This window comes from Pempheris klunzingeri, chromosome 20 (genome assembly GCF_042242105.1).
Source record: "Pempheris klunzingeri isolate RE-2024b chromosome 20, fPemKlu1.hap1, whole genome shotgun sequence".
Classification (NCBI taxonomy): domain Eukaryota; kingdom Metazoa; phylum Chordata; class Actinopteri; order Acropomatiformes; family Pempheridae; genus Pempheris; species Pempheris klunzingeri.
Window position 1 is genome coordinate 10,227,246 of NC_092031.1, and position 24,171 is coordinate 10,251,416.

The following is a 24,171-nucleotide window of genomic DNA, read 5'->3' on the forward strand; positions in this document are numbered from 1 at the left end:
AAGTGACCTGCTTAGGTGTAGAATATGCAGGCGGGGTGACACTTACCCTTTTATAGAATCCAATGAAGGGAACAAAATGCTGTATTCACAAGACTGATAGCTCATGCACTCACTTGCCAAATTAATCAAGTTGCATAGCGATGCACCACATGTCCACCCTTATCACATCCGTGAATGGCTCCAGCTTGTATTCTAGACGAAATCAGTCCGTCATTGCACCCACGTTACCTGGTTCACTCTTGCCTATTGTCATTAACTTAATATTCATTTCTAGAATCTCTCTGGTATTGTTCTGGCCCTTTTGAAGATTGTATTCCCAGCACATTTTATGATGTTTGCGCCAGACACAGAGAAAAGCTCCAGCATTCCCTGACTTTGCTTCTGCTCTTTTCTTACGCTTTGTTGCTTTAAATTAATTCTGCTACATGATAAATAGCATTACTGCTATCTGACATTTAGGATGAATGTTGTTGGATTTGAAGTTTTTGTGTTGGAAACCATAATAAGCGGTGAGCTGTTTTCTTGTTTTCCAACAACCCCGCCGGGCCCTCCATCCTGCTTTTATCTTTTCGAAAAGGGCAAAATTTCTCATTCTGACCTGCGGTGGCCCAGCAGCTTAAATCTTTAGGTTTGGAGTTGCTGGTTTGATGTTTAATAGTAGAGATGTACAACAATCTAACATGGGCCCTTCAGAAAGAAAAATCAATGAGGTGATCAATCTCAATTTCATATGGCTGTTGTTGTTTTTTTTTTTGTCAGCTTCAACTCCCCAAGGGAATGTTTTTTGGAGTGATTCAACAAAGAAGTTCTTACATTGAACTGACCTGAACTTTCATCTCATTCGCTACCCATAAGTGAGTCTATAACAGTGATCACTGGTCTGCAAAAGATTGGTCGTGTGTTCCAAATGCATCAGCACGGGCTACATTGGCACAGATAATGCATTACTCATGATGCACGGAACATATAAAACATGCAGATCACATTTCTCATTTTTAACCATTTAACAAATATGTTATACGACCTGTGCACGTGGCCCCCGCTGAGCCAAAGACTCCCCCTGAAGGACCACATACTGACACTTGCTTTTGAATATTGCATTCAAATCAGTAGAGAGCAGCTATAACGACGTGTCACCAATCTTAATTGTCACGGCTGAATCTGTAAATTGAATTCAACACATAATAAGTTGTTGTCCAAAGTAAAGGTCACCTGTAACTATTAAAATTGAAATAACTCTTGTATATTAAGAGGAGGATATAAATTAAACACATTTCATTACATTGTTGTTTTCCAGTGCAGGTGTTTCAGACAGGTTAGAGTGCCTTTCTTTTTCAAATATAAAAAGCCTATTAATTACCGGCTGTATTTGAGAACATGATGTTTTCATCCATTGTTTTGTAAGCCCGTGTGCGGTCGTTTCTAAAATAATCTCTTCAAAAAGCCACAGATGATTGAGGCTGTGGTTGAAGAGCCGCCTGTGCAAGTGTTAGTAATGAGCCATTGTTAGCTCCCAAATATCTAACCAAGGTTTTCATCATGTTAATTTAATACCACCATTTCTGTCACTTTAAATGTTTTCCCGTGTCAGACCTTCAACATACACTGTGGGAAGAATGAACACTCTTTGTAAACCTGTCATATAGATGGAGCCCTGATACCCCAAGATGTGGATTCAAAGCGTCTTCTGCAAAAAAAAATCACTTGTATGTTTGTACAATCCTATCAACCTCTCCAGACCTCATCTGAATTTTGCCAATTAATAGCCAGACTAATGAATGCTTAATTATATTCAGAGTGAGCGAGGGCGGGGGTCTGGGCACAAAAATCTCAGGGTTCATTACAACACCAAGGACAAATTCCTATTCAGACATGAGACCACCAGAGAACTCAATGTTCTCATACAGCTGACCCAAACAGACGTGCAGTTTTATCAAAAGGATAATGTGAGATAATTGGAAATTGCTGCCACAGTCTAGTGTGCTTGAAACATCATAGATGCTGTTTTTCGTTTGTAGGATGAGAACAAAAGTTGTACGATTATGCAATTTTAAAACTTGTTTGAATGGGTTTTTATTGTTTCCAACTGACTCATTTGAAATTGACACCCCTAGAAAATGGGGTCTTATATATGTGCTTGATGACTGAATGTCTGATATCATGCTTCTGTAAATAGTCTCCAGGCAAGGAGTTGGTTCATTTGTATGAAGTAGTAGTGTGTTTGTGCACATGTTGGTGCCATATTTACGGAGTGTCACACAAGTGCAAAGGAAGGGCAGGTTATGAGGCCAATCATCACAACCGCTTGATGTGCTTAGTAATCTGAAGTACAATTAGATCTTAATGCAGCACACTTAAGCTCATCACAAATCCAATACCAATCAGTGATGTCCTTGGTACTAAAATGATGGTCTGTTTCGATATCGATCACACACTGCGTTGCTGATTAAAGTGCGACTCTAGTTGTTTTACAATATTGATTAGTGGGGGAACAAGAGCAGCTGTTTTCTGTTCAGTCCAAGCAACAGAAATGGTGTCACTCTTGGGCCGTAACCTAAACACTAGAGCCTGCTGTTAAGCCTGTAAATCAATGGGTATAGATTAATGAATTGATAGCTTTCGGTGTTGCATGTTCAAGTGTGTTCTTATAATTAGTATTTGTATGGGTGATGGTTTATCGTGCTGCTGAAGTACTGTAGTTTGTATCATATTAAAAAAATGTCTAGAATATTTTGATACCACATGGACAGTGTGTGACTTTTGAATGGACAAACTATATATTTATTTATTTATTTATTTATATTTTTTTATTCCATTCAGTTATATCATATCATTGTACAAAAAAGATTATACAACTGGAAATCCTCAAACAAACGTATGGCTCAGTGAATAGTGTGGGGCACAAAATAATTACCCATGTGCGAAAGGCACGGATTTTAATGAACTGCCGTTCAGTGTTTCCTCATTGATATCTATCATTGATATTGTATTTTAGCTTCATATTATAATCGCCCTTTGGGTGGATATTACTTTATTATTAATTTTCATTTTCAATTTTCTATCCTGTGTCACTCTAAGAATCTGTCTCACTATAGAATGTTTCATTGGTTTTTTCTTATCAAAAACCAATATCCCACTACAGCTAATGCATTTTTACAAAGATCATAGCCACATTCATCATCATTAAAATACAAATGCTGTATGATTGCTTTGATTAGCGTTGACACACAGAACACATAATACACTGTAACCTCAGTCGATTGTGTTACATCACCATTGTCTCTCCAATGTGTTGGGAAAATCTACATATTCATACTAATAATGAGATTTTAATGATATTTAATAACCAACTTTCAGAAATCCATGTGGTGTGGGATACCTTTGGATGATACCGACTTCCATTAAGTTTTTGATTTTAAGGGCTGAAAATCAAAATGTGTTTTGTTGTCTTTTCAACACTGTTTCAGTGTGTTTTGGGGGGTTTTATGTACAGTATATGTATGTGTGTAAGTTTTTATGTATATTACATGTAAATAATATATGCATGCATACATATATGTATGTATTCATGTATAGTAATTTCAGCAAGCCAAATTTTTCACTTGTTTCTATATTTATCTATTTGATTGGACTACCTTGTACGTCTTGCTCATCTGTCATCTGTGTTTGATATTACAGCAACTCATGAGAGAGCGTCAGCAGATGGCCAGTCGTCCATTTGCCTCAGTTGCTGTTGCACTGGATGCCAGAGGAGAACAAACAGAACTGCTACAGCCTATGGTTGATGTGAGTCCTGTCCGCTCACTTACACACACACACACACACACACACACACACACACACACACACACACACACCAAAAATGATTACCAAATTTATGCCAGTACAGAGTGTATAACTTCATTCCTGTAACGTCTTCCATACAAGAGGCTGTTACTGAAGCCTTCGCCTGTGCGCTCATTTCATTTAGATAATTGTAATATCCTGTTCCCAAATTCCACCATCAAATGTTTACAGCTAAAACAACCAGCCTGGAGTCCTGAAAAACACCAGAAGGGTTAACAGTGTCACCTGCGGTTTGTCGTCTTTGCACAGGCATGATACGAGCTGGTGAGCTTGTATTTCTCCCAAGTGCTCCCACTCACGTACAGAACATCAGATAGTTGTAATACTACATAATTAGACTTTATTGTGCCGTAAAAGATCTGTATAGATTTTTAATTTTATGGCCGGTTTAATCCCCTGACAACAAATAAGTGCCACTACTTTGAAAAGCAGAAATAAGTGAATCAGAGAGACTGCCCAATATTAAGCTGATGTAATGTTATCCTTTGTCCTGAAGTGTGTATTTTACTACTTGTTTTTATTTTGCCAAATGTATCCTCTTGAGTTGTTCACTAGGAACGTTCTGCATGATGATTTTGCACTCAAGTTTGGATTAATTTGTTTTTATACCCCGGATGCACACGTGTTTTTGGCCCTCTGAAATGTTCTGTGATACTTCAGCCTTTTATTCCTATGATGTGAGAACCTCCCATACAAATGGAAAGTGGAGAAGCAGTCTGGCACTAAGCACAGTCTAGGACTCGATGCCACATGGGATAAAAGCGTAGCTTAAAGCAATATGTGGAGCTACATCCTCAAATTGACATCGGAGGACCAACAGCGCTTCCTCAGCCAGGGCCAGCTGTGTCACCTGCCGCTGAGAGAAATAAAATCACTGTGGCAACCAGAAAACAGGCACCACATTAGCTATTAGTGCGGCGCTGAGTGGCACTCACTGTGCATTATGGTATTGTGAAGGGCAATGTAAAGAACAAAAGAGGAGAAAAACAATGCTTCCTAGCTCTGAGAGTGCACTTAATTGTTGCAGTTTAAAAGCAGCAAGGTGCAATCTGAATCTGAATACTGCTGGAAGCCGCTGCTTTGCGTTGATGAAAGTAAACCAGTAATTGTGTACTTGTCAGTGGGACGTGTGTCCATCTGTTATTTACATAATTCATTCCAGACAATATTCATTTTATAGAGCACTTTCAGGTAGACACTTTGTTTCCACGAATGCTCTCCGATGGCTGCAGTGTCCCAAGCTGTTTTGGTAATGATAACTACAGGGGAAAAAAAACTCCATGTTCAGTCAGTCCGCTGTTTCTCGACCCTTTCCAGATGCAGAATGAACCTCAGAATTCTTGACTTTCAGTTTCGCTTAGATGTCCACACAGCTTGTAAGGAAGTCGCTATAAAAGTATTGTTGCAGAAGACACCTGCGAGAACGTTGTTGTCATGAAAATAATTAAGATGCCTGTATTCTAAATTAATTTCAAATGTATACACATGTGCCCAAAACAAAAATACATTTCCTGGATTCATTCTAAGAATAATTATGAATGACACCCATCTTAAAAATAACAAAGTTAATGACGCACCGTTGTTATTCTTGTCAATTCCCGATCCAGATTTCCTTTAGCACATGGATGGTCACATTCAACAATATGTGAGGGCACAGCCTCAGTGTCTGATGAGTTATTTTCACATGTAGCCAAATCCAACATGAACTTCTCAGTTGTTATATTCTGCAGCTTCTGTGCAGTTTATTAGAATACTGATTTAGACCAAGTTCTTATGTGCTTCTTACCATAGTATATACAGAATTGCATTGAAGGAGTCTATAACTGATTACTGATGTACTTGTATATATTTATGCACATCATCATACTCGAGTAGCCTTTGCCAGCCTTTTAAATATATCAGCGAATTTTGGACTCATTCCTTGAGGAAAATTGATTCTTCGTGGTTTCAAAAGTGTAAATGCATGTTTTTGGACCGCATACAGCTCCATCACATGCCTTGGCACCAGCTGAAGGTGAACCATACGAAACAAGCCTAATTCTGTTTTTATAAAAGTTAATTGTCAGCATCTGGAACCAATTAGCTCTTGGAAATATCTGTTGATGTCAAAAAGGACACTGATGCCACGCTAGCATCGCTGGTTTTCTATTTGTCTCACCAGCTGCGTTTGTGGTTTTAACTCGGACCCGCTCATTCGCTGAACTAATGCAGACAAACTGTGCAGATAATCTCAACATATATACAGACATATAATGCGAGAGCTGAATGCAGTACAGGTGAGTTTGAAATGCAAATTTTCTATTTCAGGGACAAAGTTTAGAGTACATTTTCGAAGATCGCACCCACACTAATAACTGCTGCAGCTTTCACAGGAAACAAGACTCAGAGGGGCTGCAGCACTAAAATAAACCCTCACACCTATTCCAACACATGAAAACATTTAAGACCTTCTTCTGTGATTGTACTGTCAGTGCTGATCTCACTGCATTAGTAAGTACCAGCTTTCTGCCACTAAATCTTTGCAGACCCTCAAGCTGGTCTGAGAGAAAATTTAAACAGCCTTTGTGGCAATTTCCCCCATTTTTGGTCAGTTTAAACCCCCCAGAGATGGACATTACTTTTAGCGACCAAGATGTCAGCAGCTGTTGGACGGAGAGCCAATCCGGCTCAAACACTGCAGGCCCAGGCCGCGATGTCACAGATGTTTCTATTCACTGTGGCCGGCATTCAACATATGGAACCACTAACGGACAGCTAGTATGATGGATGACGCCTGTCAGCAGGGGAAAGGAAAGCAGATACACTGTGTGTGTATTTGTGTGTTTATGTGTGTGAATGAATGACCATAATACAGTCCTCACGTTTCAGTAATGCGTAGCAGAGATGCAGGCCGCGTGATCCTCCTTTGGAAGGTGTGATGATGGGCATAGCAATTTTAAATGCCTCGATATAAAATGCAACCCTGTGATTGAAATGGAATGAAATGATCTATTGATGTTTTTATTTTCCTCTGCGTAGTAGGAAGACTTCCACCATCCCAGATTAATATAAACATTTTGTAGAGAAAATGAGAAAGAGCAAGAAGAAAGATTGTGGTTTAACTTTGTCATTATTGTTGTCTTTCACACAAAATGAAATCTGTTTTTAAATTTTTTTTTATTTTTTTATTTAATGGCACAAATCACAGCATTGTTGAGACAGTATTTCAGCGTAGTTTCCCCCCCCAAAAAGTTAACAATGTCATGTGGAATTGCACACATTTGACAACATTGAAAGAAGGTATTATTTGCTGCTAAAACACTAATACTAGTCATATTATAAACTCTCTGTATAATGTGTAAATAAAGAAATATGTTCTGGTTAACGGTGCAGTAAGGCAGCATCAACAGAACAAAGTTGGTAGGAGCATGAACGTCTCTATGCAGTTTTATGTTAAGCTAGAATTCAATAGTTGTTGAGATATTTGAGTCTCCGCCATTCCTGGAAAGTAGATTTTGCCATGTATTTATATCAAATGTTTCCATTTACAAAATTCACAAGTTAAAAAAATCCCTCCACTGTGTAGCAAGTACTTCATGATGAACTTGCAGAGATTGATGTAATGATTTAGACAGTATTTCCTCATATGCTATACAACAGTGCTGCAGCTTCTGTTCCAGGTCTTACAAACCAGAATTTTGTCTCAGTGTTACTAATTTATTTGAAACAACTGTAATGATGTTTCCCGCAGTGGTCCATGTAAGCATAGCTCACAGTGGAATCCGCTTTAATCAGAAATCAGCGTAGGTTAAATTAGCTCTCTTGCATGAATATATAGCTATTCATTAGTTGAATCACTTGAATTGCCATGAAATGACAAGCAATTTAAATCCCCTTGTATGTTAGCGGTAGGTTTTATATGCACCTCTCGATCATGAATGTACCTGAAAAGATGCTTGAGAATACTGTGCTCTGATCATGTGGCTCATGTGGATCGAGTAACATTGCACATAAACAATCTCACGTGTTTGAGAGTGAATATTTTTTGCTTTCTCGTGGTGTCTGTGAAGGTTTTGAGGCATTCAGAGCATTACATGTATAACTGTAGTATAGGGGCTGCTAGACTTCATGTGACTTGCAGCCCCTGGACTAATGAATGTATACATGTTGTCCTCACAGTTCATCCAAGATTGCATGCAAATTGATATTAAAGCTACAGATACACATTTTAATGAAACATAGTGAAAGTGTAGATGTCATATATTCCTTGAGTTACAAACAGTAAAAACTGTCCAAATGTTAGGCTTCTTAGAAAAGGTTAACACTTGATTAACAGTTGGACTTTATGTCTATTAACACTTTGGTCTACTTTTCCATTTTTCTTTATTTCTTCACTTTTGTCCAGTTCTCCTCATTTTTCTGTCCCTCTTTGTTAATTCCAGTTGATTAGTTGTACAGGCAATGTGGGGCCAATGTCGACGGCCTTCATATCCTCTGCAAATTACCTAAATTCCACAAAGAGGGCTCTCTTTGGGTGAAGGACAAATCCACTACCTTTCGGAATCAGCATTCAATTGCATGTTTGCAAAAGTCTTGAAGCCGTGCTAGTTAGGGATGCGCTGATCCCGATCAGGGTGTCGGATATCAGGCCGATACTGACTCTAGATGCTGGATCGGGTACTGTGTCAGTGCGGCGATGGGACAATTAGATTGTTAACATCTATGTGCGCATACTAAGTCATGGTCAGCAGAGCATCTGTAGACTCACTTTACTCTGGATTACTTTACTGTGCTTTTAGTGTGTCCCTTCACTATTTATACTGCCTTTTCTCTAAAGGAAAAGCAGTATAGATGATGAATTGATGCCATTTATTCTTAACATACTGTGTATGTTCAGTATTGTGACTTTTAGAGTCAATGCTTATTCAAAACACAATACATACAGTGGTTTGTTTTTTGCTGTTTGCACAGGATGAAATACAAAGAATTCCAGTGTTTAACATGGTAACACAAATTAGTGCATCCCACTCCTGATTCTCTCATGTTTTAATGCATGTGCGCTTGTGGATCAGAGTTTTTCTGCAAACATTGCCTCTGCTGACTCTCTCATCTCCCTTTTAAATTTAGCCAGACACTGAGGGGAAAAAAAAGTCAATTCTATTCAGACATGTTATTATTCCCCAATTTCTATCCCCTCATCCAAAACATGCTGTGAAACCCTTGACATTCATTATCAGGATGACATGTTTTTCACGCTTGAGACAAGCAGTTTTGGCCATTAACTCGGAGGGTAGGTCATTGCCTCGACACGCGGACCGTCTGACAGGGACACACACAAGTGTTTTTGTTGTGTGACCAATCAAACCTTTTGTCTGAGGAGGAGCTTGTCTCGTCTTAACTCCACCAGCTGATATCAGTGACTGTTGGTCCCAAAAAAGGAAAAATTCGGCACATGCGCCATTGCAGAGAATAACTTTCAAGACTCTCAGACTGTCTGTCTGTCTGTCACATCACTTTTTAAGCTTGGTTGGTAAAGCAAAGGTACGCCAACCAAGAGATACTGGGTTTAATCCAGTCAATTGATCACACATTACTAATATTGGTGGTGTTAAGGACGTTGGACACATTGTCCAGTATTTTTACTGTAAAATCTAAATAAACCAGTGAAAACTTTTCTTTTTTTTGGAAACTTTAACCTTGACGTTCTTTCATAGGTTGCCTGAAATTGTGTTTTTGCTTTGTCTGTCATCTCAGGGTGCGCCTAAACCCGTTGCGATGGAGCCGTGTTCAGGGGGGAAAGCTGCTGTGTTGACCGTCCTCATGCGACTGCCCTCTGGTCCATCAGGTCTACCACCACCAGGACAGTCAGGTAACGCACACAAAAAATCGTTATAGATTTCTCTTATTTTCATTAAAGTGTATCATTTTTGAGGTGTGCAGTGAGCGCCTCAAAGCCAGACTGCACATCGGAATTTGTATTTACCGAATTTGTATGTGTCGCTGAGAATTATCTTTTCAAAATCCATAAGCACAGTTAGCAAAAAAAAAGGTCACTTTTTATGTAAAACATTATGCGCTATATTTATCAGAACTTTAATTGGAATTATTAAAATGTAAGTGATTTCTGTTTTCAGCCTTGGGTTGCAACTGTTCATTTGACAATGCCAGCAGCATCTAAATTAATTCCGTCAGTAAATATAATTAAGATGGTCAGTCGATGACATTTCACGGCATACTAGCAATTAACTCATCCTTCCTACTCTGCGACTATCTCACATCCTCACGACCAGGATTTTTACTTAGCAGACCATTCGCCCAGCCTCATTTGTGGATGTATGTTGATGTGTATGCTGTGTATTTTACCAAACTCGTGTAATTCACAGTTCACTGGCCACCAAGACTTTTTCTCAAAAACATTTTTTTGTATTGTTGAAGTGAGGAGGACAAAATGAGACACATGTAATTGAATTTTCTCTACTTTTTCGAGAGCGGGTCCATGGTTAAAAACATAACATCAGCAAACAGCAAAAAGTCAGTCATCATGTATCAGAGATACACTGAATACATATTACATACAGCACGTCACATGAAAAGCATACATTTGGATCACCTTTTGATAAAACAATGATTTTGTCCTCTCATTCCTGATTGAAAATGTGTTTCCAATCCCCACTGGAAAAAAGAACTTGCTCTCAGAAGCTGCAAAATATTCTACACAAAATCATGTGTTTGTGTGTTTTTGTTTTTTCAACTGTAGAAAGCAATTTGTGGAAATTGCCTGTTCTTCCCACACTCAATTTTCTTGCTTTTTTTTTGTGTCTCCTGTAGGAATCATCGTTGCCAGCGCGCTGATAGACATTTCACAGCAGAAACCAACAGATTTCAAGGACAAGTCCCAGGCTTTAAAGAACCGAAAAGCCCTTCCTCCAGCACACCAAGGCACCTGCGTCTGAGTCTCAACCCGTCAATCCTTTGGGTCCCGTTTTATACCATCTGAGGTCATATTGTTCCAACCTGCCGCAGGTCCCAGTCGGAGGCCTTTCCGGGGACAAGACATGGCTGCATGTAGAAGATTTAATTTGGCTGCTACCACTCAAGTTTTCACTGAAACTTTCCACGTCCCAAGAGCACAACTCCTCTTTCCTGCCCCTTTGCTCTACTCTGCATACATCAACCTCACAGAAACCCATCTCCAGTCTTTGGTACAGCTTTTCCTCCACGTACCGGGTCAAATCTCCTCCCCTCCGGCTTGGGCAGTCAGCGTTGCAAAACGTGTGCAAAGAGGGAACCTGCCTGATCGGTGGCTACCAGTGACACCAGAGACAGATCAATCAGGAGGATCTGCGCCTATTGAAGCTTCAGTGGAAAACAGCGTGACACCTCGTCGGCCATGTGCTCAGCATGAGGGAAAAGCAGAGGTGTCTGTACATTAGGTCATATCAAAGTTTAACTCATTTCCCTCACACCGTGTTGGAAGTATAACGTATAAAAAATGGCTGGTAGATATCCAGCACATGCTGCCTGTGGGGGCTGTCTTCTTCTTTTTGCTTGCCAACAAGTGGTATTCTATGGTGCTAAAGTGTTTAGTTTTCTCTGACAAGCCTGACTCCTATCTCAGCCTTTGCTCAACGGACTGAATTCATTCTGCCTTTTTGTGGGGTGGGGGGGGTGGGTGGGGGCTACGCGTTAAACCACGACTCCTTTTAACACCCTGTGACCACAAGATAGCGTTTTGACGACTGGAGGATTATGTCACACCACTTTGCATTTTCCTTATCATTTTCTGTACATACGCATCAACCACCCAGCTGAAGCTAAAGTCTGTATTTTCTGTGGAACACAAACACACAAACGCTGCAGAGACATGAGACTGCAATCACTACCAGCGGCATGTGGGTGAAGACTGCAAACTGGAGGATCATCAGTCATCAAACTAAAGCATGGAAAATTCCAAAACTTGAGAAAAAAAAGTTTGGTTCATTTTATTAGGAAACTGGGAGTTTCGTTTGTTACAAAGATTTCTTTTCAGTGTGCTCACTGTTTAAGTATTAACATAATGCAGAGAAACACTGAAGTTCTGGTCAATTCTTTGCTGTAGATTGTTATCGTATCATTTTGCTGTGCAACTTGGACATTAGGCTTTTGAACTTGCCCTTGGATTGGTGTGGTGGGTGGATGCAATTTAGGAGAGAGATGTCTGCTTAATAAAATTAGACCAGGGACATCACGCTCCTCTGGCTGTTTACTGGTTTGTTTTGTAAGTTGTTTTTTTTTTTTTTTTTGGTTTTTTTTTTAAGAGACCTTGAACGCTACGACTTTATTCCCGAGTACGAGGAGTTACGTTACCTTTTTATAATGCCTTGGCTTTCCATAAACTCCTAAGGAGGGGGGCATGTTGATCCGCAGAATTTTAAAAGCTGTCGACCATTTTTAGCCCCGACTCCACCCTGAGCTGTACAGTGTCTTGTTGGAGCAAATGTGAGTCTTTGTCACTCTTATCTCTTGAGATTTCATGTGTTTGTCAGGTTTTTATGACTGAATGGCAAGAGATTATCATTTATTTTAGGCCTTGTTACCTGTTACTATTATATCTATGATAAATTGTAAGTCTTTTGCTACATTTGTGAAAAGAGCATTTCTGTTGATATTTTGTTTTGATATTTAACAGATTCCTGTGTAATAGCGCATTTAACTTGATTTTATTGTTGACTTTAAGCAGCTGATTTAATGTCAACACTTTTTGAATTGTGCATCTTTTACAGACTGTATGGGCATTGTTATTTTGTTGCTAAGTGGTCATTATGATGCATTTCATAAGGACGGTATGCCAGCTAATGTGTTTTTATTTTGTCTTCGTAGAGTAATCCTATAACAGTGTCATTACACAGGAATCAGGGTCTCACTGTACCGTGAAAAAAAAAGTTGATAAACTGCATATCAGTAATCTTCAGTGTATTTTAAAGATGACAACATGCCAGAAAATAAAAAGAAAACAGACCTGGAAATACTTTGTGCACTGGAGTCTTCTATCATACAGTTCTTCGGATACAGAATTGAATTCTGCAGTATGTTTTTCTTCACTACCTCCTCCTGTGTGGTACTTTCTGTCTTTGACACTTAAACCTACAATTTGTGATCGCGGTCCGGTGCCTGGTTGATTGCCTCAGCTAGAGATAATTATGGCCTCGGAAAGTGTCTGAGAAAGAAACAAATTTTATTTCATTTTGTGCTTGTGCAAGTCTTAGATACAGTAAAGAAAAGCACTTGATAGTGAAAGTCATAAAAAATGTATATTTAAGTTTAAATGTGCAGGAATGTATGTGCTCAAATAAGTCCTTAGCTAGTACTTTCATAAAATATTTGTTTAAAGGGATACATCTTAACGGTATAACTTCTTTTTTGGGGGGAAAAGTCAAATAAAAATAGCATTAAGCAATGTGGCCAAGTCACATATTCTACTGGATGTTTTTACATTTTATATTTGCATACACATTTTCTCACAAATTACATTGCAGACATCATTGAACCCTCCTTCTACCACTACTCTGATAAGAGACAGAAGAATTGCAAACCCAGATGTAGACGTGGCAGGTTAAGCTAAAGCTAGTTTTGCCTTTTAATATTCAACTTGGATGCAGTCGTGATAAGCAAGCGAATGCAAAGAGCCTTGGTTGTAAACGAAAGGGTCGGTTCATTAGATAATCACATTATAAAACTGTTGAAGCTATAGATGTCAAACGCAGATCTAGGAGTGTCGCACGGTATTCAAAACAAATGCTTATCAATAACTGTTCCTTTATTTGAATTTCACCTGCAAGGAGCAGCTGATGCTAAACATGATAAAAAGGAATATGCAGCATCAGTCCCTTTTAAAGATCAGCCTGATATTGAAAGGTTTGTCCTTCAGTGTGCTCACACCGCACACACAGAGCTTGTGATCTCTCTTTGCATTTGAACGAGGAAGAAAAGGCACGCAGCCTGCCCAAGTGCTACTCGGGATAATCTTCAGTTATACTCCACAGTTTATCCTAGTTATTAGCTGCAGGTGCTCCTGGAGAAAAGCCACTACAGTCCCCTAAAGGAGTGTTCGCCATGTGGGTGTATTATGATGCCCTTGATGTCAAGACACCTGCCAAAATCAACCTATTTAGTGTGATGCATATACAAAGGGTGCATTTATTATGTGTGTCCTCTAAGATTGCACACAATGTCCCTGTCACACCAGTGACTTCAGTGAGATTGCATTCTGCGTGGCCACTAAAACATGTTGCTTCACACTCTCTTAAGTACCGAGCGTGCACTTTGGGCAGACCTGTGTGTACCTCTAGCGTGTTAAAGGGGGGTGACAGCTCCGGGGGTGACAAGTGGACTGAAGGTTCCATTGTGCTTTGCAATTTTGCACCGCTTGTGGCTGCCAGGCGAACATGTGAAGGGCTGTGTGACTCCCGTGAATGTCCCCCTGCTGTTTTTCGTGAAGTTGACAATGAAACACAATGAAATGTCTTCAAAATAGGTAGCCTACTTTACTGACATTTCTGCAGCAGCCAAAATAGCAAAATAGTCAGGAATGATAACTATACAAACAAAAATGCTAGTTATATAGAAAAAGGTGTAGAGGGAAATTTTTCTGTTTATGCACTGTTTCTGTGTGATTTTTTTCTGCCCCAAATCCATTTTTCTCTAGCAAAAGATAATTAATTCCTATTACTTACCCTGGAAAAGATGGAATATGTTGGGTTTTTTTGTTGAAAAATGACACATAATGTTTCCCAATTTTTTAGAAAACACAAAGTGCAGACAACCTGGAACTCAAAAGGCAGGGGGAGGAGACAGTGTGGGTATAAGACGATTTGTGAACGCTTGTTATTGATTCATAAATGTGAACAAAGACTGGTTGAGATGTTGAGAAGTGTCCACATGACAAACAAACTACTCTCTGACCTTTAGTGTGATGGTAAACCCAAAGTGTGAATCAGCTGATGTCTCTCCACAGCAGTTAGTTTTAAACAAAATGTTAATCCCAGTGTTGTTAGTGCCAGCACTGTTGACAGTTCTCCTTACAGATACCCAGTGCAGCACACCATGTACATACTGCATGTCATCCACATTTGCATATTGTAGAAATTAGCAAGGTTTTAAGTCTCTGCTTTAAATGTACAACCAGACACTTATTGAGCAGATCCTCGTGAATACAATCACTCTGTAAACTGCTAATGGTTGCATGTGAGGACCAAGGCCGGCTAATTGTGTCTGTTTCTAAAAAAAGACTCAGGAAGGCACTAAAATCTGAGGGCTCTTGACCAAACCTGCTGGTGGCTGTTCAAAGGCGTGGTCGGAAGTTATTTTTCAAAATGACAGTAAAGTGAACAGAGGTCATTGCTAAGTACTGGAGAGGGATGTGCTGAAAATATTCAGAGTGACTGCTGTACTGAGCCTGAGACACTGTTGGCAAATCGTTGTCTAGTCTGGTCCAACCCTGTTTTGAGCAGTTTTCCACATATATTTGGATATTTTAATCATAATGCAGTTATATGTTGTGCGAGTGTAAGAGCACAATGTTCTGCAAAGAAAATAAATTGACACCTATGTGTAAATTATAGAAATATTATTAAGAACTGAATGCTACATTAGACTCGTCTTGCTTTTTTTTAGCCCTTGGATGTGGTTAACTAACTACAGTCTTTGTCAAATAACACTTATCAGGATATAACCCTTACTCCAAAATTTTAGGATTTGTCTTTAGTTGGGAAAAGTTTTTGAAACAAAACTTTGAAAAAAAAAAAAACATGCATTCACTTTCCCAGCCAACAGCTACCCTGAGAAAAGTGCTGGGTTGTTTCTGTAAACGCATAGTTGGGTTGATTGTACTGTGTCAAAATTCTGGGTTTTTTGGGGTACTGTAAAATGTCAAATGGGTTTTAAGAGGTTCATCTGCAACTAAGCAGCTGGTTGGGCTACTTTGACCCAGTACTGGTTCATTCATTTCCCCCTCTTCTATTGTTGAACTTTCCAACATTGCTGGAAATGTTTAGTTTTACAGGGTAAAAATACCAATAGCACTATATGGCAAGAAAACCAATCTGTGCTCTGAGACAAAAACACATTACAAACTCTATTCTAACACTCCGGCTGTAACAGAAAAAAGAAACCTCACTCACTCCAAGTGTGCGTCAGAACGCATCACATAATGCTAGCATTTCCAATTCAAATTTAATTAACACATGCAAGAATGTTGCTTGAGCAAAAGCATATTTATTCCATCAAAATGGTACAACATAAGTCACAATCGTTGGCCGCATTCCACAGCTCAGTGAGCCTTGGACATTGCATCTTCATAAGGGTGTGCCTAAACAGTACGGAGAAAAATACTCTGCTGCAGCCCAGTTAAGGTTGGCCAACCTTTGTAGAGGGGGACATATCTATGAAACGTTATATTTCTGTTGTTAATTGTGAAGTTTTACAATTAATTTTTCTATTTTTGTGAATTATCATAAATTATTTAACAATTATCTAGGCGCAGCCAGGGGCCAGAGGGGGTCCGGTTTGGGGACCTCATGATAGCATCTCTGCTTTTTGCGGATGATGTTGTCGTGTTGGCTTCATCGGGCGGTTGAAGCCGAGTGTGAAGCGGCTGGGATGAGAGTCCGAGGCCATGGTTCTTGACCGGAAAAAGGTGGTTTCAAGATCAAGTATCTCAGGGTCTTGTTCACGAGTGGGGGAAGGATGGGGTGTGAGATCGACAGGCGGATCGGTGCAGCGTCTGCAGTGATGCGGTCGCTGTATCCGTCCGTTGTGGTGAAGAGGGAGCTGAGCCAAAAGGCAAAGCTCTCGATTTACCGGTCGATCTACGTTCCTACCCTCACCTATGGTCATGAGCCTTGGGTCATGACTGAAAGAACGAGATCACGGATACAAGCGGCCGAAATGAGTTTCCTCCGCAGGATGGCTGGACTCACCCTTAGAGATAGGGTGAGGAGCTCAGCCATCTCGGAGGAGGAGCTCGGAGTAGAGCCGCTGCTCCTCCACATTGAGAGGAGCCAGCTGAGGTGGCTCGGGCATCTGTTTCAGATGCCTCTTGGACGCCTTCCTGGGGAGGTTTTCCGGGCATGTCCCACCGGAAGGAGGCCCCAGGGAAGACCCAGGACACGCTGGAGGGACTACGTCTCTCGGCTGGCCTGGGAACGCCTCGGGGTCCCACCGGACGAGCTGGAGGAGGTGACTGGGGCCGGGGAAGTCTGGGCATCTCTGCTGAAACTGCTGCCCCCGCGACCCGACTCCGGATAAGCGGTTGAAGATGGATGGATGGATATTTAACAATTATTTAATATACTTCTATTTAATCATGTTATTGCTATCATTTCTAATATAAAGATAGCACGGTAATTAGACTGGAAATAACCCATATCTATATATTTCATATCTAACCCAGAAATAAAGTTAATTGCACTCACGAGGTTGTGAAAATGAACAACCAAGAATTCTTGGTGAAATGGTGAAACCCAGCCCTTGGGTCAAACCAACTCTGTGTGTGTCCTATCCTACAGTTACCCTACACTGGGGTTAGAGTTGGGTTATTTTCTCACCAAACAGGTTTTTTTTTTCATGTAGATTGATGCTTCATGACTATTTTAAAAACTCCAGCAGCTCAACCAGAGCACTATTGTGTATGTGTTTCTCTTCTCCTCTTCTGAGGACAAAGTCAAATCACTGTGTGTCAGTGTCATGGTTTGTTCCCTCCATACAAATTTGACCTATAATTCACTTTCCTTGATTGTTGCCCTGATTCCATTACAAAACATTCCTGAGATTAATTGGATAAAGTAATTGAGACGTTGACCTTGTTTTTGGCACAAGTTATCTCAATGTATTTAATTCAACCACTCACATAACCAACCAACTACGTAAATAAACCTGCATGAGCACTGACATACATGATACAAGTCTGTGGATGTCTGGGCAGAAATTAAAGTTTCAAGATCCACCTCTGATGGGAGAGTATGGATTTTTATTATTGTTTGTCCTCTACTTGTGTTCGTATCCACTGTTACCGAGAGAAGGTGATTTATCTGTCACTTCCAGCAATGAAATTCATGGTGTGTGTCAGAAGACAAATCTGCCAAACCATCCAATTGGACCTTTTTGTCCCTGCAAGAAGAATTTGGATACCAGTGCACATTGTAAATCAAACCTTGATTTCAGGAAATATTAATGCCAATATGTCTTACATATTATGGGAAGAGTGCAAAAAAAAAGAATGAACACATATCTGTGATTTATTATGGATCATGACAGCATGACTGTAGGATCTACATGTGTTCTTGCCCAAGACTTTTAGCGTCAAACATCATGTTCTTCAGAAGTTAAGATCCTATTTTGTATATTCACATTAATCTGCAAAGTTGAATCTTCTGCCCAAGGATGATGCTTTTACTTCAATGCAATTATGTGGCCCTCTAATAAAGCACAAAAAGAGTCCTTCAGGCGTCTGCCTTGATGTTCTCACACACAGGGTATGGTGTCTTGTAACGTTTACAATACAATAAACTGTATTTTTTAAAGCTATTATCATTATTATGCCAGGTGTGTCTGACTGGTTAAGTGAATGACACATTACTAGGAAAACATCACAAATAGGCCCACTTCAACCATTTTTAAAAACTCATTTGATGATCCCACTATAATTCATTTACTCTTTGCTTTTTCAAATACGATAAAGTCATTTTTAAAAAGGCGAAATTTAATATCCCAATGAATATACAATATAGTAATGACTCAGTTTTGTCACCCGAACTCAAAGGCTGGGGCTTTTCTGCTCTTATGTGTCAGCAGCTCCCACTGCGAGCAGTCCCCCAGAGCTCTGTGTCGTGTTCATAAACAATATCTTATCACACCTTTTGCTTCCACGAATAACGGTGAGGACTGCAAATACACCGGCTGCAGAAACTGCCTTAAATTTACTTTCACGTAGACGAGACTAAAGGCACAGTTTTGATTTTTAACACTCAATCTACGTGTCTAATTTGTCAGAGAGTGAAGGTCAATTCAGTAAATCATTTGTGATTAATGAGAACGAAGGGGAGGATGTAAATGCATCTATCACAAGGTTTGTTATTGTTTTGTTTTCACTTTTAGGCCTCTCGTTAAATTGACTTTGTCTTAATGACAAGCTTGTTGAAGTTAGTGCTTGTTTTCAATTTCTGCCCTGTGCATTTTTTTTTTTTTTTTAGGAAAGTTTGCACAGGAAAGTGTGTGTTTAATAGCCAAATACCACCTATTTATGTTGAGTTCACCTCTTGTTGGCAGAATTGGAAGAATGAGGATATATAGTCACACCAATTAAATGAAAAATAGATCCTAAATCTGCCATTTTTATCTTTTTTTCAAACATAGGTAACAGTATGTTTGCTAATCTTTTAGTTCTTGAATCCTTAATTTTTAATTCATGAATCGTTGGGTCTCTCCCTAATTAAATAGTTTGGTCTAGACCTGCTCTTCATGTAAAGCGTCTTGAGATAACGCTGTTGTGAATTGGCGCTATATAAATAAAGATTGCTTGATTGATTGAGATTGAATGTAACAGGTGTACAGAGAAACTACGGTGGCCGTGTAGCTTATTTTCAAACAGCTGCATTGATTTCACTAGTGCTGAATATTGAAACTCATTTTGGCTGCAGCCATTTTGGCGCAAGATACTCACAGTGGACACCTGTAACTTTCCAACTTTTCACCCGCTCGAAAATAACTTACCCGTCAGAAATTCTCCATCTCTTATCACCAACTTGCCGCTGATATTTGCGGGTCTTTTATATCCGTACGATATTTACGCGAATAACACTCGTGAAACCAGGTGAGCATTTTGTTTGTTGACGTTAAGCTAGCTGCTGTAACTTTGCACGTAGCACTGTAAGCTAAGCTCGCTTGCTAACAGTGCTGTAAGCTAAGCTCGCTTGCTAACAGTGCTGTAAAGTCGCTTCAGGAGGAGTGTTTTATTTTTTATTTTTATTGGAATAACTGTGTCTCAGTTCTTGTTAATTCTTGCCTCTAAAGCAGGAAGCTGCGTGTTTTCCTGGACTACTCTGCTGAGGTCTTCAAGTTAGCTGGTTTTCTTCAGAGAGGTAAGTGTGTGTGTGTTGACATCAGGTTAGGACACCAGGTTACACCATGTGGCTGCTCTACAGTGTCTCTGCTGGATAATGTTTTCTGATTTTACTCCTACATAAACTATATGCAGAATTTGCTTGGTGTTCATTTTGAAGGCTGAGCCCATTCCTCAGTAGCACGATGCCATTTTTATTTGTGCATTAGTGAAATATGAGTTCTCATATGAAAGCATCATGAATGTTGTGGGATGTATTGCAGCATTTTTCTCCCCTTGCTCCGTTTCGCTGGGTCTGTTTTGAGTCCTGCAAATCCATAGTGGAGGGCGGTGTTGTATTTTTGCTTCAGGGACATAAAATAGTTTATTGTCTTCCACACAGCCCATACACATCGCCATTTCTCTGTGGTGCTGACTTCATGGCAAACCTAACATGGCTGTTGTGTTACACAAGATTGGTCGCTATCTTCACTATTTCTCTGCACGCTCCATATCTACAAAGCTTTAATAAAAGTGTTCAGCTTAAATCTGTGGGGTTTATGTGACAGCTTGCTTTACAGTTTTTTTTTAATCATAATTACATCTAAAGTGCTGAGCTGCCACACTCATTGCCAACCTTAAGCTATATCAGTTTACTTCTGGTCATCGGCCACCACTTACTTTAGAAGAGCTACTCTAAACAATATGATTTCTGAGTTTAATATGTTTAAGTTGATTATTATCTGCCGCATATCTGACATTTTTTAGCTTGCAGCTGCACAGACGGTTCGCTGAATTTGGATTTATCCATCTCCCCTCACTAAATGGTAGTCTATGTCCTGCTTGTTTCATGATTTGCTTACCCAGGAGAACGGTCATATGACTGCTGTCTGGCTCTGAATCTAATTTGGCTTTGAGGAGGACTTCCCACTTTCGGTTGTGCTCAGCTCAGTGTACGCCTGTGGGAAGTGACAGGGCCAGAGCCTATTGCCAAATATCAACTCTGTGCAGATTTTGTTTTGACATAATAAAGCTGTGAGTTGTCTGCTTGCTGATATCAAATATCCTGAAAGCACGAGGTTTACTCAACTAGAGTGATTTCAGGTATCATGTTTGTGTAACGATTAGCCACCAGCTGGGTGTACAGCCCTTTCCATGAAGGACATAGCCTCTGTGTCAAGGTCTCAGGTGTAACTGCTATGAGCTTTACCGCCTTCGAAATATAATCTGTGTCAGTGTATTGTTGTGCTTGACGGAACACGTTTGCAGTAGCAGTAGACATTATGCATTAAGAAAGCTGATTAGCACATAGCACTTGATCAAGTGGGTGTGAGCTCAAAAGCAGCCAATTTGTGACAAGACCACAAAGACACAGAGGTTAGCCCCTGGTTGGAAGGAGAGACTGCAGACTCTCACCTCCTGATGGAAATTGAATGGCCATCAGTAATTTAAAGGGAAGCTGGAGCAAATTCTCATGTGGGAGAGTCATTACTTTGATTGAGAACGGCTGCTGTCATATTCTCCTGTTTCACCCCAGGTTGCCCTTTGTGGGAACGGTGCTCTCCGTGGTGCTGAACTACTGGCTAAGTGGCATGACAGTTCACAGTTTAGTGCTTAGTATTATTCATCAGAATTACCCAGGTTCTTCAGTAAGGGATTTAGTTTTTGGACAGTTTTTCCATCACTGACGGAGCACGATGGGACATGGAATGATTGCTCTATTATGCTTTTCTATTATTCTAGTATACAACCAACATTTTCAAACATCTTGGGAAAGTTAGAAGAAGAAGATGTCTCACTGATGTGAACAATTGGCCAGGTTACTGTAGTACGTCTCAAGAGGTTACATTATCTTAACATAATGCCATGAATGACTGATTGCTTTACTTTATAGTAAAGCTGAAATGATTCTGAAACAGTTTTAATAATCATTTAATTCTTTAAGTAATTTATTGTGTAAGTCATTTGATTTTAGTGTAAGTGCCAATCATTATCTGGTTCTGTATTTTATATCATAGTAAACTGAAAATGTTTGTGTTTTAGACTCATGTTGGTTGTGCAAAACAAGATGTTTGAAGATGTCACCTTGGACTCTCTGATGGGAAATATTCACTTTTTCTGACATTTTTTCACAGCAAAAACAAACTGACAGATAAATAAATAATGGGAATAATTTTTAGTTGAAGCTGTATAGTCCACAGCTAGCAAAATTCTTAAAATAAGATGATGACTTCAGTGATCAAATTCTCTCAAGGTCAACACAGGTTAATGTCCAGCCTGCACATTAAAAGGTCATCTTCAGCTCTGTTATATTTACTCTGGTCTCTTTTCTAACTCCATTGAGGAATTTAAAAAGTTTTCAGTCTCTTCCATCTTGCCATTTGAGTAGGGCTTATGGTTTTGGCTTCACTGTGCAATCAACGAATAGCATCATTATCTCTTATCTTTGCCCCTGCACTGCCCTGGAAAAGATGTGAGAGGAAGCATCTCAAAATAACTGATGCCAGTGAGTGTTTACTGTGAAAAGTCAGGCACACCCTGACATTTGGGCACAACAAAAAAGAGAAGGTAATAAAATGAAATTGCTTCTGCTGTCCTCGTTAATGGGAAAGGTGAAATCCACAGAGTAGTGTAGTCGGGTGCTGAAACAATGTTGCTGGAGAGGTCAAAGTTGCAGTAATTAGATGTAATCCCTATCAGGCAGTGCTGCTATGATTGAACTGTTTTATCAGTATCCTCTTTAATCTATGCTAAGGGTGAACATTTTGATTGAGTAGACCCGCAGTGGTTTTATAGTCTTGGGTGGGGGAGTCTCAAAACACTATCTCCCAGTCCTCAGGACTTTATGGCAAGGAAACAGTAAACCTGGAGAGCAATAATATTTATCATAGGTTTAATGACAACTATTCTCATCTTTAGGCTTCAGTCAACTGTTGTGTGTGTGTTGCATTCTTAAATTTGAATCTCATTCACATCACTGAATGTAACAGTATTACAATCAAATCCAATGAAGAGCTGACAGGAGTATGAGTAGAGTATAAATATGTGGCGGTGCGTTTAAGAGAGTTTCTTTACAAAATGTCTAATCCAGAAACGGAAACAATATGGGCAAGAACAGTGAACAAACAAAAATTTAAATGGCCTGTTAAACATTATTTTTGTGACTTTTCACAATGGCACCATCGTCTCTCTGTACTTTGTGCCTACATCCTTAAATATGTGTCACACATATATGCTCTCATGTCTGAAAGTGATGGAATGATTTCCTAAAAGAGCAGCACACTGTAGATTGTACCTAACATTACTCACAACAGTATTCACAAGTGAATACTGCATTTGTTAGGTACTATTTTCAACCACAGTCATGCACATTTGGTGTTCTAGTGTGTATTAATGGCAGCTGAGGGAAAATGTGGCTCATGTATGGGTTTTTAATTGTTTTTCACCAACAGTAAATGCCCATGGCACAGAGCAAAAAGATTTATCAAGTGCTTGGCTACACAGGCAGTACCAATAGGAGCTATTCATTGTTTGTGCTGGTCTTTTGATAAAATGTGTTGACAACAAGATAAACACAGAAGATCTCTAGACTTATCCTTTAGAATTAACCTCTACAAATGTTAAGATGTTCTCTTTGCAACACATTAGACGCCTGAGGACATAACTTGACACTGGGGATATCAACATTTTACATCTGCGTTGTTTTAATTATCCATTGCACACATGAGTGGTATAAATCTTCTCATCTATATCAAGACTGAGGCAGAAAACAAATGAACATATTTCCCAAACTGCAGAATGGTCCCTTTTTAAAGTGCACATGTTTTGCATAGTCCCAAAGTATCACAGGGGTTTGTTAGAAGTAGTGTCAGAATCTCTCCTTTCACTATACTCCCTCCCTATATCAGTTAGAATGGACAGTTGTCATTTCCATCTCATGCATAACATGAGGAGGATATTTTGGCCCTTTCGGTTCTGTGACACGTCTAATAAATCTTAGGCTCTCTCTCTAGGTCAAGTACTCCATCACTGTGCCAAAACAGGTGGGCCATATTCTTGGCGAGACATGTCCCCCTCCTGTCCACTGAGCAGTCTGTCCTCTATAGGCTGCGTCCTTGTCCGCTGGTGTCACTCCGCTCCGGGGACTGATGTGATCTGACTGACAATAGGGGTCTATGCTATCTTGTAATACTGCTTTACAAGAGTCCGGACTAGCACTGGGTAAAAAGAAACGATATGAGCCCAAACAGGATGTGTCATTTGCCGTTGAT

The 24,171-nt window shown here is 39.8% G+C and overlaps 1 protein-coding gene across 1 annotated transcript in view; it reads left to right on the forward strand.

The window, feature by feature from the left end:
• Positions 1-12,822, forward strand: part of atrnl1b (attractin-like 1b) — a 62,271-nt gene extending 49,449 nt beyond the window's left edge. The window contains exons 27-29 of the mRNA XM_070851258.1: positions 3,679-3,786; positions 9,580-9,694; positions 10,654-12,822. Of these exons, the coding sequence (XP_070707359.1) occupies positions 3,679-3,786; positions 9,580-9,694; positions 10,654-10,778 (348 nt within the window). The 3' untranslated portion in view covers positions 10,779-12,822. The remainder of the gene's footprint in view (positions 1-3,678; positions 3,787-9,579; positions 9,695-10,653) is intronic.
• The last annotated feature ends 11,349 nt before the right edge of the window (positions 12,823-24,171 follow it).